Source organism: Neophocaena asiaeorientalis, unplaced genomic scaffold (assembly GCF_003031525.2).
Source record: "Neophocaena asiaeorientalis asiaeorientalis breed wild unplaced genomic scaffold, Neophocaena_asiaeorientalis_V1.1 scaffold236, whole genome shotgun sequence".
NCBI lineage: Eukaryota > Metazoa > Chordata > Mammalia > Artiodactyla > Phocoenidae > Neophocaena > Neophocaena asiaeorientalis.
The window spans coordinates 805,849-822,043 of NW_020173418.1; the positions used below are offsets into that span (position 1 = coordinate 805,849).

The window sequence follows — 16,195 nt, forward strand, 5'->3', positions numbered from 1 at the left end:
GATAAGTGAAATGAAGAGAGCTACTTAAGTGCAAAGTCTCGTGATGATACCTACATGAGTGTCACCTTCTGTATGGGGGGCATCTTTACTGCACATGATGCTCTGGAACCTTTGCAGCAAAGGAAGAAGGGGGGCGCTGGTACCCTGGGCAGACCGCTCATTGTCAGTTTCCTGTGTCCCACTGTCCCACAATTGAAGCAGCAACAGGATAGCAGATAACATTTGGCTGGAAGAGAAATTATCTTTATTCTCTAGTAAAAACTTTAACATTTTTTGCCATGGTCTGTAAAAAATAAAAGCAGACAGCTAAATAAAACTGAAGAAATACTTTAGATTTGAAAGGAAACTAAAACAAGGCCCTGAAAACAATTCTTGGCAGTAAAATCCCTAAATCAATGCCAAGATTTTAGCACAAGACATCTACCTTCTGTGGATGAGAAACATAAAACCAGTTAAGAAGCTCAAATAGCACTTTCTACAGGGAATTTCTAGGAGCTTAAATTAATGGAATAAAAATAACTATTTGAAGAAAATTAAGAGAGAGAGGGAAAAGAAATAACAGTTCCTAAACTACTAGAAAGTTGAACACAAAAAAGGAAGTGAAGAAAACTTAAGTGTACCCAGGTCTGAAAATAGAGGGTCTGGGACATGGTTCTTTGATCACAGACCACCACACATTTCCTACAGTCACAAATAGTTCAATGAAATGCAACAGCTGCTCAGATACAGAGGCATCTCCCTACAGCACTCCCAGCCTATGGCACCCCTCACCTCAGCGTGCCTCTCTGCACAGCCAGCTCTAACAGGATGGCCAGGGCCAGGTGCTGGTCCTGCAGGGGGATACTTCCTGGCCCTTTGGTACCAGGCGTTCCATGAACATCCCTGAAATGACAGCAGAGGATGCAGGGACAAAGTAACGACAGACCTTAAAGACGGCATACTTAAAACAAGCATGTTGTTAATGTTAATTAAGTACCTTCCCTTTCCCATGGAGAAATATATTTTTACTATTTAGAATCAGGTTTCTGAGACTTGCTTACTCAAATTTAATCAGAGATTCTAAAGCATACAATTAACCTGTAAAGATAAGTTTTTATTAAAAGTATTAATTCAGATACTATATGATGATTACATTAGAAGACATATTCCAAGTTGCTGTAGCATAAAACTACTTGTATCATTATTCAAATCATGAGCCTGAGGGTACGCTGGAAACACTCCAGAAACCAACCTACTAAATTTCTTAGCTCTAAAGAGAAGAAGGTGAGACGAGACTGCAAAGCATGCTGGAACCGTTCACAGAGTAAAATGTGAGAGGAAGAACTCACCCGGTCACGACGGACCTGAGGAAGCGGGTTGCTCTTTCTACCACCTCCAGCCACACAGAGGACACTGTGCTCTCATCAAAGAGCGAGGCCTCGGGCAGGGCTCTCAGGGCGTCCAGGGATTCCTGCAACAGCTCACTGCAGAGGTCCGCATCCTCCCCTGGGCACACACAAGGCAGATGACGCCACCCGTACCCGGGCAGCACACAGACAGAGTTCTCCCCACTCGCCCAGGCAGGTCTCCTATCCCCAGAGTGAGAGGATGCCACTGGCAGGTTTTCAATCTCTCACTTTCCTCTCAGTGAGATACCGCAAGAACTCAGAGACTAACACTGAACAGTTGCTCCAACGTCAATTCTTTATTTTATGACTCTCATGTGAGCAATTCTAATTTCTGGTTCTCCTAGAAAATAAATCAGTACAGAGGCACTGCGGTGGTTCACCTGGGATGTATGTGCATACGCACCTTTTTTCTTAGAAGCACAGGCCTGCAAAGTCAAACAGACTGTGAAGCCTCTCATTTTACAAACAAGGAAAATGAGGCCTAGAGAGCACATGGGATCAACCCAGGGGCACTTGGTGGCAGAAGTGAGGAAAGAACCCACATCCCCTGATGTGGCAGGAAACAGAACACGCGGGGCACACGTACCTGACCGCCAGGCCCTGCGCAAGAACGCAAAGGCAAAGGAGAGAGCTGCTCGGGATCCAACTCTCGCAAGGCCTTCCACCCCTTTGCCTGTGGGCCGGGAACTGCGGACAACATACATGGGGGGGTGTGGGAATTGGTCAGTCAGAGGCATGTGCAAATTCTAAAATAAAATAAGTAATACGAAAGGATTTGTTCCAAAATGTGATCAATGGGTTTCTTTAGATAGCAGGATCACAAATGACTTTTAGTTTCACGCTTTAAAGACTTTTATCAAATGTCCTTTGTAAAGGAAAAGTTTTCTCTTTGAGGGAAAAAAAAAGACAGTTAAAAAGAATTTTAAATGACTTGCTAAAACACTCATGAAATAATCTCAGGGAACTAATATTATTAGTTGGGGGAAGACAGATGATAAACGAAATAAACAGATAAACGTAAAAGGGGGATTCAAATTACAAAGTAAAGAAAAGGCAGGTGAGGGGTAAGGAGCACACAGAAAACAAGGCAGCAAGTGCCGACGCTCAGCCCCAGGCCTGGGCATCCGCTCTGGCCCTCCCCCTGCCTAGGGCTATGTGGCTGCTAGGTCTGCAGGCCCTGTCATGTGCTCTTCTCCTTCACCCACACTCCCACCTACCTCAGCAGGTAACCCCGCCGGAACTACCTCAGCAGGTAACCCCGCCTGAATTTAGTGCTTTTCATTCTCACGTGTTTTTTAAGCATTTTTCTACTTATACACGTTAATTTAACAAGACATGGTTTCATTCTGCACGTATTAAGAAGTTATACAAACCATAAAAATCATCCTTTTAAAAAAAACCTAGAATACAAAAATGTGTGTACAATATAAACTCAATCATACGTAGCAAGAAATTTTATTTTCAACTTTATACTGTTATGTATTTCTACTATATACTTCACTCTCCAAATTTACTCTAATTTGCTTTCATAATTAGGGAGAAATGTTATTTAAAATGGGCAATCATATAGAATGATCTCCCCAAGATACAATATCAAGTCAAATTAGCAGTGAGGAACGTGGGGACCCACAGAGGCAGCTGGTATGCGCACGTCTATGAATCCTGAGCAGTGCAGGATACGTGTTTGGGGAGCTCTATGAGGAAACAACCCTCTAAGAAAGCTGTACCAGGAGAGGCATGAAGCTGGGGTTCCCCTCAGCCAATCGTGACCTCATCCACGGAGAAAGAGCCAAACAGTCCTAAATCTGTACCGTGTAAAAACTGCTAAATCTTCAACAAGTGGCTCTCCATTTTATAGCTATTTAAGAAAACAGAAATAGAAATAGCTTGGACACACCCCCATCTACGCCAATCAACTATCCAACCCACAGCCAGTTCTACGAAAAAGGTAAAACCCACTACTATCCAAATAAGTCGAGAAATTAGGGAAAGATATCTACTAAAATTTAGGAGATAACACTACACATCTAACAGAATGGCTAAAATAAGTAAGTGACAACACCACCAAATGCTGACGAGGATATGGAGAAATGGAACCACTCATACATGGCAGATGAGAATGTGCAATGGTACAGCTATTCCGGAATCAGTACGAAAATGTCTTACAAACCTAAACGTAAGACCCAGCAATTGCACCCTAGGCATTTATTCCAGAGAAATGAAACTTAAGTTCACACAAAAACCTGTACACAAATATTCACAGCAGCTTTATTCAAAATACTCAAAAATGATAAACCACTGAGATATCCTTCAAAGGTTGAGTGGTTAAACACAATGTGGTACATCCATACGTGGAATCCTGCTCAACAATGATGATACATCCACCTACTTGGAGGAATCTCAAAGGAATAATGCTGAGTGAAAAAGCCAACCTCAAAAGGTTACATAATAAACATGGAGAACAGGTTAATGGTTGCAGCTATAAAAAAGGGTCCTTGTCCTGTACCCTGTGGCAGTACTGACAGAAATCTACACCTGTGATAAAATCTCATGCATACACACGTACACAGAGGATTGAAAGCATGTAAAATGGGAAATCTGAGTAAGACGGGTACAATGTATCAAAGTCGATATCCTAGTTGTGATTTTTGTACTACAGTTTTGCAAGTGAAAAACTAGGGAAACTGGCTGAAGGGTATAAGGAATCTCTCTGTATTATTTCTTACAACTGCATATGAATCCATAAAAGCATCTCTTGTAAGAAAAGAATAAGTAAATCACATTAAGAAGAAAAAAAATGAAGCATCTAAACTAGTTAAGCACTACTACAATGTGGTAATTCCCTACCCGGTACCAAAACAAAAAGAATATAATGCTCAGATCCCGTTTTCAAATCTAGACATGCCGATCTAAACTTCTGACTGGCTTCTACAGTTACTGACAGAACAGGGTCTTTAAAATAATGGTACAGGTTACAGCATAGCCTGTTACTTTATGAGCAAATTGGGAAAGCCATTCTCCAGATTATATGAAACATACAAAAAGGGAAAGAAAGAATAAAATTTCAGAAAACAAAAACAGACTATACTGAAAGCCTTAATTAAACTTTAGTTAAACAAAATAGCATGAGTTTTATATTTAGCTGGTATCAGGATTCTTTCTTAATTATATTACCTTTTTTTGTCCACAGGAGGCAAAGAAACGCTGCTGCTTTTCCACTTAACTTTGACATTCTCCTGAAAAACAGTTCTATTCAAGGCAATGAAGTATCGCTCCAAAACGACGAGTCTCTGCTTGAGCCTCAGGGCTGAAAGGGTGGTGGTGGCTGACTGGATGGCCAGAGCTTGTTGCTCTCTAACCAACACAGAAAGGCACTCCTTCAGTTCATTCACCTCTAGAACACAAGATAAAACAGCCAACCTCTGAATATCATGGGCACAGTTTGTTGTAACATTATAAAATGGGTAACAATAATAGGTAATAGCTGAGTGCTTAATATGTGCCACAAACGGTTTTAAGCAGCTTACACACATTAGGTAATCCTCACAGGCACCATTAAGAGGTCGTACCGTGCGCGCATTCTATGCAGGAGGAAACTGAGGCACAGAGTGCTTGCCCAAGGTCACCCAGCTGAGTATGGCACACGGGAGACCACTCTTAGCCACCATGTTACACTGCCCCTCTGTAAACATGGTATAAAAGTTTTTAACACAAAATTGTGACGTCAATCCTTATCAGCAACACATTTCCTAGATAGAAAAACTACATCCAGTACTTTCATGTTATAAAACCAAACCCAAAATAAAAACAGTTTCAATAAATTGCCCAGCATACATGACTGATGCGAGGTAATACATTTATGGAATATTTCAGAGAAAGATGAAGTAACTAGTCAGAATGTGCTATGGGTAAGTAGTATTTCATCATACTGTTCTCTCTACTGTGTATGTTTGAAATTTTCTACACTTAAGGACTTTTTTGTTTTTAGGTACCTAGAAGAAAATTACGTGAATGAAAATAACTAAGAGGAGTCTTGTCTTACAATTAAGCATAAAGCTGCCTTAAGTTGAACTGTAAACTAAGTTACCTTCCACCAACCCCCTATACCAATAAAGCACCTGTAAATTAAGTTACCTTCCACCAACCCCCTATACCAATAAAGCACCCAGTGGTAACAAGAGCAGGAGATGTCCTATGCTTGTTTTTCTATCTCTGATATTTATTAGCTATGAAGCCAAAACAGTCATCGCCCTGGTAGCCTCATATAGCAAGAGACAAAAGTCACACACCTACTGACTTCCCCTATACGGAAGACATTTATTTTTTAGCTACCCATGACCTAAACATGCTTTTCCTATGGGAGAGAAGGAGATCATAGAAGGCATCAGATGGATACACCTCTCCACTCTCTAGGGAGGCCACCAGGACAAAGCTTTCCTCTCCACACATAGGAACTATGGCACAGAGATGCACATCCAGACACCAGAGGTTGGATGCTAAGTCTGGAAAGCTCCACTAGCTAAAATGGCTAATCATTATAGAAAACTAGATGGAAAAAATATGTCTTTTTGTGTTTTGTGTGTTTTTCTTTTTTTTTTTGAAAAATACTTTTGGAACTTCCCTGGTGGTCCAGTGACTAAGACTCCATGCTTCCAATGCATGGGGTGAGGGTTCGATCCCTGGTCTGGGAACTAAGATCCCACATGCTGTGCGGCATGGCCAAAAATGGAAAAAAAAATTTTTTTTTAAATACAGACTTCAGAAACACTAAAAGCAATGTAACAGAAAAATATGAGAAAAACATTAATAAATGTTTTTAAAAAATACTTTAAATTCCAAACTAGGCTCAAGATGAAGAAGCAGAAAGATTTATACATGAAGTACCATCCCTACCCTTCACAGGCATCCTTGCAGAATCACCTTTGGCCCAGCACTGATAGGTGCCTGAGGCCCTGCATACATATGGGAGACTTCACTGAGACAAGCCAAGCCCTGTCAAAGACAGTTTGTCTACACATCCCCCATGCAGAATTTCTTCCAGAAATCAGGCCTAAGAAAAGCTTTACCTTCCTAAATAATCACTATGTTTTCTACTTTGAAATAATAATACGTCTCTCTTCCGCGTTGCTGCAAAGCCCAGAGACAACCGTGAAGCTCAAAGAGAGCCTTCATGCCCTTGAGCCTGCTCTCCTTCCTGATGTCCTAACGGTGCTTGCCCTGCCCAACTCCTAATGCCTAGTCAATCAGTCATTTATTGTAGGATACCTTGAAACAAGTAGGAGAGTAAATAAAGTAACAAAGAAACAAATCATGGAGACCATGGGGGGAGCCAGCAGAACTCCCATCCCCTCCTGGCAGTAACAAGGTATAGCACACTCTTGCCCTGCCAGAATGGTGTCACAGAAAACCAATCAAACAGAGTCTCAGAACATAACGTGAAGATGTCCATGTTTCAACAGAAAGTCACTCATCACATCAAGAGCCAGGATGATCTCAAAATAAATTTTAAAAAGACAATCAATAGATGGAAACACCAAGATGACAAAGACGTTAGAATACTCTCATAAAGATTTTAAAGAAGCCACAATAAAAAAATGCTCCAAAAAGCAAAAACAAACACACTTGAAACATATGAAAAAATAGAAAACCTAAGACAAGGAAAAGGAGATTTATTTAAAAAAGAAAAAAAAATAACCAAATGGAAATTTTGGAACCAAAAAACCTAATAACCAAAATAAAGTTTGGTGAAAGGGCTCAACAGTAGAATGGAAAAAAATAAAGATGAATCACTAAATTAGAAGCCAGAAGTTGCCAATCGAATAAGGAGAGAAAATACCCTGGAAAAATAAAATTGCACTGAACTGAAAATGCTAGAAGGATTCAATGGCGCATTACATGAAGCAGCAGAAAAGCTCAGTAAACTCAAAGACAGGGCACTGTAGTTCACCCAGTCAGAGCAACAAAAAGAAAAAACAATGAAAAAATGTGAAAATAGGTTAAGGGATATACGACACAATATCAAGCAGACTTCACAGGGTCCCAGAAGGAGAAGAGGCAGAGAAAGGGACAGAAAACTTATTTGATGTAATATAGGAAAAAACTTCCCTAACCTGGGGAAGGAAACAGACATTGAGATCCAGGAAGTCCAGAGAGTTCCAAACCACAGAAAACTAAAGATACCCACAACAAAACACATCATAATTAAAATGTCAAAGGTTAAAAATAAGATAAAAATCTTAAAAGCAGCAAGAGAAAAACAACTTGTTAGATGCAAGGGAACCCCTATAAGACTGTAAGTAGATTTTTCAGCAGAAATTTTGCAAGGCAGAAGAGAGTGGCATAATATATTCAAAGCCTGAATGAAAAAAACTTCTTTACCCAACAAACATATCAAGTAGCAAGTGAAGGAGAGATAAAGAGTTTTCTAGACAAGTAAAAGTTAAAGGAGTTCATCACCACTAATCTAGCCTTAATAGAAATGATAAAAAGAGTTCTTTAAGCTGAAAAGAAAGAGAACTAATTAGTAACAAGAAAACATTTGAAAGTATAAATCTCACTGGTAAAAGTAAATATATAATAAAGGTAGTGGATTAATAACTTAAAAACTGAGTATAAAGGTTAAATGACAAAAGAAGTAAAAATAACTATAACAAACAATTAAGGGATATATAAGATAAAAAGTTGCAAATTATGACATCAAATACACAAAACATGGGAGAGGAGGATAAAAATGCAAAGCTTAGAATGTGTTCAAACGTATGTTTATTTATAAATAGAATGTTATAAATACAAGCTGTTATATGTAAGCTTCATGGTAGCCACAAAGCAAAAAACTATAGTAGATACACAAAAGATAATGAGAAAGGAATCTAGGCATACCATTAAAGAGAATCATCAAATCACAAAGGAGAACTACAAAACAGCCAGGAATAAAACAATTATCATAACGGCAATAAAAACAAACGTTATCAATAAATGTAAATGGAGTAAATTCACCAATAAAAAGACACAGAGTGGTTGAAAGGATTAAAAAAAAAAAGAACTCATCTATATACTGCCTACAAGAGACTCACTTCAGACATAAGGACACAACACACAGACTGAAAGTGAAGGGATGGAAAAAGATATTCCATGCAAATGAAAACCAAAAGAAAGTTGGGGTACCTATACTTACATCAGATAAATAGATTTTAAAACAAAAGTGTAATAAGAGACAAAGAAGGGCATTACATAATGATAAAGGGGTGAGTCCAACAAGAGAATATAACATTTGTAAATACCTATACACCCAACATAGGAGTAACTAAATATAAAGCAAATCTTAACAGACCTAAAGGGAGAAATTGATAGCAATACAATAATAGTATTGTATTATAGTATAGTAAAGGACTTTAATACACCCCTTACATCAACAGATAAATCATCCAGACAGAAAAATCATTAAAATAACATCTGACTCATATGACATGTTAGATCTGATGACCTTAACAGATATATACAGAACATTCCATCCAAAAGTAACAGAATACACATTCTTCTCAAGTGTACATGAAACATTCTCCAGACTATCATGTATTAGGTCACAATAAACTTAATTAGACTGAAATCACATCAAGCATCTTTCTGAACCACAAAGTTATGAAACTGGAAATCAATTACAAGACGAAAACTGGAAAATTCACAAATAGGTGGAGATTAAACAACATGCTACTGAACAACCAATAGGTCAAGGAAGAAATCAAAAGAAAAACAAAAAAATACCTTGAGACAAATGAAAATGGAAATACAACATACCCAAACTTATGGGATGTAGCAAAAGCAGTTCTAAGAGGGAAGTTCAGAACAATAAATGCCTACCTCAAAAAAACAAGAAAAATCTCAAATAAACAAGAAACCAGATAGCCTAAATAAACACTTCAAGAAACTAAAAAAAAAAAAAAAACACAAATGAAGCCCAAAGTTTTTAGAAGGAAGGAAATAACAAAGATCAGAGTGGGAACAAATGAAAGAGACTACAAAGACAATAGAAAAGATAAATAAAACCAACAGTTGTTTTTTGAAAAGATAAACAAAACTAACAAACTGTTAGCTAGAATCACCAAGAAATAAAGAGGGCCCAAATAAATAAAATCATAAACGAAAGTGGAAATGTTACAGCTGGTACCACAGAAAGACGAAGACAACTTAGAAGAAATAAATTCCTAGAAACATACAAACTGCCAAGACTGAATCATAAAGAAATAGAAAGTATGACCAGACCAATTACTTGTAAGGAAACTGAATCAGTAATTAAAAATCTCCAAACAAACAAAACTCCAGAACCAGAGGGCTTCACTGGTGAATTATGCAAAACTTTCAAAGAAGAATTAATACCGATACTTCTCAAACTCTTACAAAAGAAAACAGAAAATGAGGGAATACTTCCAAACTCATTTTACAAGGCCAGCATTACCCTGATACCAAAACCAGACAAGACAACCACCAGGCAAGAAAATTACAGGACAACTTCCCTGATGTTCACAGATGCAAAAAACCTTCAACAAAATATTAGCAAACCAAATTCAACAATACATTAAAAGGATCATACATCATGATCAATTGGAATTTATTCCAGAGATACGAGGATGGTTCAACATCCACAAATCAATCAATGTGCTATACCACATTAACAAACTGAAGGATAAAAATCATTTGACAGAATTCAATATCCATTTATCATAAAAACTCTCACAAAAGTGGGTACAGAGGGACCATACCTTAATGTAATCAAGGCCATATATGACAAGCCCAGAGCTAATATCATACTCAGTGGTGAAAGGCTAAAACATTTCCTCTAAGATCAGGAATAAGACAAGGTTGCCTACTCTCACAACTTTTTTTCAACACAGTATGTGAAGTCCTAGCCACAGCAATCAAACAAGAAAAAGTAATCCAAACGGTAAAGGAATAGGTAAAACTGTCACTGTTTGCAGTGACATGACAGCATACATGGAAAATCCTAAAGACACTCCAAAAAACTACCAGAACTTGTCAATGAATTTGGTAGTTTTAGGATACAAAATTAATAAACACAAATCTGCTGCATTTCTACTCATGAATGATGAACTATCAGAACGAGAAATTAAGAAAACAGTCCCATTTACAGTTGCATCAAAAAGAATAAAGTACCCAGGAATAAATCTAAGGAGGTAAAAGAACCGTAGTCAAAAAACTGTAAGACACTCATGAAGGAAATCGAAGACTACACAAACAGATGGAAAGATATACTGTGCTCGTATACTGAGAGAATTAATACTACTTAAATGACCATACTACCTGTCTACAGATTCAATGCAATCCCTATCAAAATCCCAATGGCATTTTTCACAAAACTAAAACAAATAATTCTAAAATTTGTACGGAAACACAAAAACCCCTAATAGCTAAAACATTCTTGAGAAAGAAGAACAACGATGGAGGTATCATGCTCCCTGATTTTAAACTATACTACAAAGCTACAGTAATCAAAACAGTATGGTACTGGCACAGAAACAGACACATAGATCAATGGAAAAGAATAGAAAGCCCAGAATGAACCCTTATATGGGCAATTAATCAAATAGAGGTAAAAATATACAATGGAAAAAAGACAGTCTCTTCAACACATGATGTTGGGAAAACTGGACCTCTACATGCAAAACTGGACTACTCTCTCACACCATGCACAAAAAAAATTCAAAATGGATTTAAGACTTAAATGTAAGACCTGAAACCATAAAACTTCTAGAAGAAAACACAGGCAGTACACTCTTTGACAATGGCCCTAGCAATATCTTTCTGGATATGTCTCCTCAGGCAAGGGAAACAAAGGCAAAAGTAAACTAATGGGACTACATCAAACTAAAAAGCTTCTGCATAGTGAAGAAAAGTATCAACAAAAGGATAAGGCTTATACACTACCAAACGTAAAATAGATAGCTAGTGGGAAGCAGCCGCATAGCACAGGGAGATCAGCTAGGTGGTTTGTGACCACCTAGAGGGGTGGGATAGGGAGGGTGGGAGGGAGGGAGATGCAAGAGGGAAGAGAGATGGGAACATATGTATATATATAACTGGTTCACTTTGTTATAAAGCAGAAACTAACACACCATTGTAAAGCAATTATACTCCAATAAAGATGTTAAAAAAACAAAAACAGATAAGGCTGCCTACTGAATAGGAGAAGACATTTACAAACAATATATCTGATAAGGGGTTAATATCCAAAATACACGAAGAACTCATTTAACTCAACATTAAAACAAACAAACTACCCAATTAAAAAAATGGGCAGAGGATCTGAACACATATTTTTCCAAAGAAGACATTTAAATGGCCAACAGGCACATAAAAAGACGTTCAACATCACTAATCATCAGGGAAATGCAAATCAAAACCACAGTGAAACAGATGCCACCTCACACCTGTCAGAATGGCTATTATCAAAAAGGCAACAAATAACAAGTGTTGACAAGGATGTGGAGAAAAGAGAAGCCTTGTGCACTGTTTGTGGGAATGTAAATTGGTGCAGCTACAATGGACAACAATATGGAGATGTCTCAAAAAATTAAATATAGAACTACCATATGATCCAGCAATCCCACTTCTGGGTATTTATACAAAGAAAACAAAAACACCTATTAGAAAAGATATAAGTACCCCTATGTTCATTGCAGCATTGTTTACAATTGCCAAAATATGAAAGCAACCTATGTGCCCATCAATAAATGAATGGATAAAGAAGATGTGATAAATATAGATACAGATATACACACACACACAAAATATCACTCAACTATAAAAGGGAATAAAATCTTGCTATTTGTGACAACATGGATGGACCTAGAGGGTATTACGTTAAGTGAAATAAGTCAGATAGAGAAAGACAAATACTGTATGATTTCACTTATATATGGAATCTAAAAAGTGAAACAAATAAATAAACATAACTAAACAGAGTCAAAGATACAGAGAACAAACAGGTAGTTGCCAGTAGGGAGAAAAGTGGGAGGTGAGGGAGATTAAGAGGTACAAACAACCAGTTGCAAAGGAAATGAGTCAGGGCTAAAATATGACACAAATGAACCTATCTACAAAACAGAAACAGACTCACAGACACAGAGAACAGACTGGTGGTTGCCAAGGGGGAGGAGTGGGGAAGGGATGGATTGGGAGTTTGTGACTAGCAGATGCGAACTATTATATATAGAATGGATAAACAACAAGGTCCTACCGTATAGCACAGGAAACTATATTCAGTATCCTGTGATAAACCATAATGGAAAAGAATTTTTAAAAGAATGTATGTATATGTATATGTATAACTGAATCACTTTGCCACACAGCAGAAATTAACACAACATTGTAAATCAACTATACTTCAATAAAAAAAAATGAGTTATGGGTATGAAATATACAGTGTGGGGAATACAGTCAGTAATTAGGTAACATTTTTGTATAGTAACAGATCATAACTAGACTTATTGTGACGATCATTTTGAAACGTATAGAAATATCAAATCACTATGTCGTATAACAGGGAGTAACACAATGCAGTAGGTCAATTCTACTTCAAAACCAAAGAAACAAACTCATAGGAAAAGAGATCAGATTTGTGGTTACCAGGTGGGGGGAGGGGGAATTGGCTGAAGGGGGTCATAAGGCAGAAACCTCCAGTTATAAGATAAGTAAGTACTAGTGATGTAATGAACAACATGATAAAGATAATTAATGCTGCTATATGTTAATATGGAAGTTAGAAGAGGAAACCCTAAGATTTCTCATCATGAGGAAAAAATATTTTTTCTATTTCTTTAATTTTGTATCTATATGAGATGATGGATGTTCACTGAACTTTTTGTGATAATCATTTCATGATATTTGTAAGTCAAACCATTATGCTGTACACTATACACTACTTTATGTCAACTATAGCTCAATAAAACTGGAGAAAAAAAAGTTAAACACAGAATTACCACATGATCCAGCAATTTTACCCCTAGGTATATACGCAATGAATTGAAGCAGTGACTCTAACTCGTGTACACCTATGTTCTTAGCAGCACTATTCCCAATAGCCAAAAGATGGAAGCAACTCAAATGCCCATCCACAGATGGATGAACAAAATGTGGTATATACATACAATGGAATATTATTCAGCCTTAAAGAGGAAGGAAATTCTGACACATGCTACAACATGAATGAATCTTGAAGACATTATGCTAAATAAAGTAACAAGCCAGATACAAAAAGACAAATATTATGATTCCACTTATATGAAGTAACTAGACTAGTCAAAATCCTAAAAACAGAAAGTTAGTGGCTCCCAGGGGGCTAGGGAAGAAAGGGGAGTTATCATTTAATAAGTACAGAGTTCCAGTTTGGGAAGATGAAGAGGCTCTGGAAATGGGTAGTGGTCATAACTGCACAACAGTGTGAATGTATTTAATGTCACTGAACTGTATACTTAAAACTGACTGAAATGGTAAAATGTATGTTATGCACAGTCTATTACAATATAAAAAAATTTTAAGTTTAATTTTTAAAAATTCTATGACCAAAAAAAAGTCCACCTACTCTATCTAGAAAATGAGCGCTGGATCAATCGTTCCAAAGTACCAAAAGTTCAGAAGATCATAATACCTGGTTGCTTGCCCCACACCCAGCTCTCTAGGATTGATTTGGCCCTATATGCAGGTGCAGGAGTTTCTTCCTCTTCTTTTTTCTCTTTGTCATTTAGATCTTCTTTCTTTGTTCCAATCTGCATATCAACACCATCATCTGGAAAATTTTTTAAAAATTTAAGTGTATAAATTGCTTTTTAAAATGTAACATCTACTTGCCAACACCATCATCTGGAAAAAAAATTTTTTAATGTACATGTATAAATTGCTTTTTAAAATGTAACATCTCTTTCCCAGTCACTCCCAGAAATGGAAAGGTTAAGTTACAACACACATCATTAGCTGACCATTTGATGGTTGAGAAAAAATAAATTACATGACTCATCAACATAACAGGAACAGTGTGATTTATTAAGTAATGAATAGCCCAGTGACCCTTTTAATTTAAAAAATCGATATTCCAATTGTTCTTTGAAGCATGTCTTCCAAAATATTCCAATTTCTTACTACATCTCACAACTAAGAAACTTAGTCTTTGATATTAACATTAACTGTTTTCATCCAGTGATTCCCAACTGCTGTGTGTCCACGGGAAGGAAGGATGTGGAATCAGAGTATGATTCAATGATCATTTTCAACTCTATACATTGCCCTACTCCACCACCAACTGAGAACCAGTGCTACACAGGGCCACTACCACTGAGGGAGCATAATTCAGGAGCACTGCAATAGAGCAGAAATGTGAGAACCACGACTTTAGGCCACTGACAAGTTTCAGTCAAGAAAAAATGTCATGAAACTCCTTACACAGTAAGTTAAGAGAGAACTAATATTAACATAGAGGTGTAAATGTGTCCTAGCCTAGAAAGCCCTTGCTAAATGAACTATTTTCTAAATGACATAATTAGAAATATACAGTTGACCCTTGAACAACGTGTGCAGTCAAAAATCCGCATGTAACTTATAGTCAGCCCTCCACATGTGCAGTTCTTCCGAGTCCAGCAATTCCAACAACCAAGGATCATGCAGTGCTGCAGTATTTACTACTGAAAAAAAAAAATCTGCTTATATGTGGACCGGTACAGTTCAAACCCATGTTGCCAGCATCAACTGTACATCTAAATCTGTGAAAGAGAATATATCATATCACAAACAGTAAGGAGTATCTAAAAATACCTAAAACCAACAAGGGACAAAAGAAACTCCTAAATTCTATCAGAAAAATATCAGATATCCAACAGAAGGAACCCCAAACAGCTAATGCTATGAAGAGATACTCAAATTCATATTTAGAAAAATATAAATTAAAATAATGAAGTATTATATTACTTTATACTCACCAAATTCACAACTGTTAGAAAGCTAAAATATAAGCTCCAAAGCAGTAATTTTTTTTTCCTTTTTCATCTGGTTTTGCTCTCTGATATATCCCAAATGCCTAGAACAACGCATGCCAGGGAAAAAGCCCTCAATGATGAGTTTAGTAACTAAATAATGCCAAGTGTCAGTAGAAATGTAGGGCTGGAGGCACAAATCTTCAGACACAGCTGGTGGGAGGGTGGACCCCGCAGCCTACCTGGAGAGCAATCTGGTACAGCTGAGTTACATGGAAGGTCCTCCAGTCGTCCCGAGGGGCTATGCCCACAGAGCTCTCACACAGGTCTGGGATTGGGAGGAGGTGGAAGACAGAGACCCGCAGCAGTCTAATGACCTTGGACACAACTTAAAAATACAGTGCTTGGGCTAAAGAACCACACACTCTCCATGTACACAAACTTACAATGCATGCACATTGTACAACAGTATGTTTTAAATGGCATAAAAACAAATACATTACAAAGAAAACACCTAAAAATATGGATTTGGAAATGGTGTGCCAGGAACTGACCAGTGTAATTAACTCAACCCTCTGCCCCTGAGGCCCAAGAAAAGGCCCCTGTACACCTCACGTGTCCCATTCTTTCAATCTCCTGCAACAGCTATGGTTAACAGTACCTCCCCCATTTACAGAAATATCCAGGGAGTTCCCTAGCGGTCCAGTGGTTGGGACTCTGTGCTCTTACTGCCGAGGGCCCAGGTTCAGTCCCTGGTCAAGGAACTGAGATCCCACAAGCCACGAGGCACAGCCCAAAAGAAAAAAAAAAAAAAAAAAAAAAAAATATCCA

The 16,195-nt window shown here is 37.6% G+C and overlaps 1 protein-coding gene across 1 annotated transcript in view; it reads right to left on the reverse strand.

The window, feature by feature from the left end:
• HERC2 (HECT and RLD domain containing E3 ubiquitin protein ligase 2) overlaps positions 1–16,195 on the reverse strand; it is a 228,790-nt gene that overhangs the window by 182,542 nt on the left and 30,053 nt on the right. The window contains exons 4-9 of the mRNA XM_024747286.1: positions 14,050–14,187; positions 4,563–4,782; positions 1,975–2,075; positions 1,329–1,485; positions 772–882; positions 55–226 (exon numbers count right to left, since the gene is read on the reverse strand). Of these exons, the coding sequence (XP_024603054.1) occupies positions 55–226; positions 772–882; positions 1,329–1,485; positions 1,975–2,075; positions 4,563–4,782; positions 14,050–14,187 (899 nt within the window). The remainder of the gene's footprint in view (positions 1–54; positions 227–771; positions 883–1,328; positions 1,486–1,974; positions 2,076–4,562; positions 4,783–14,049; positions 14,188–16,195) is intronic.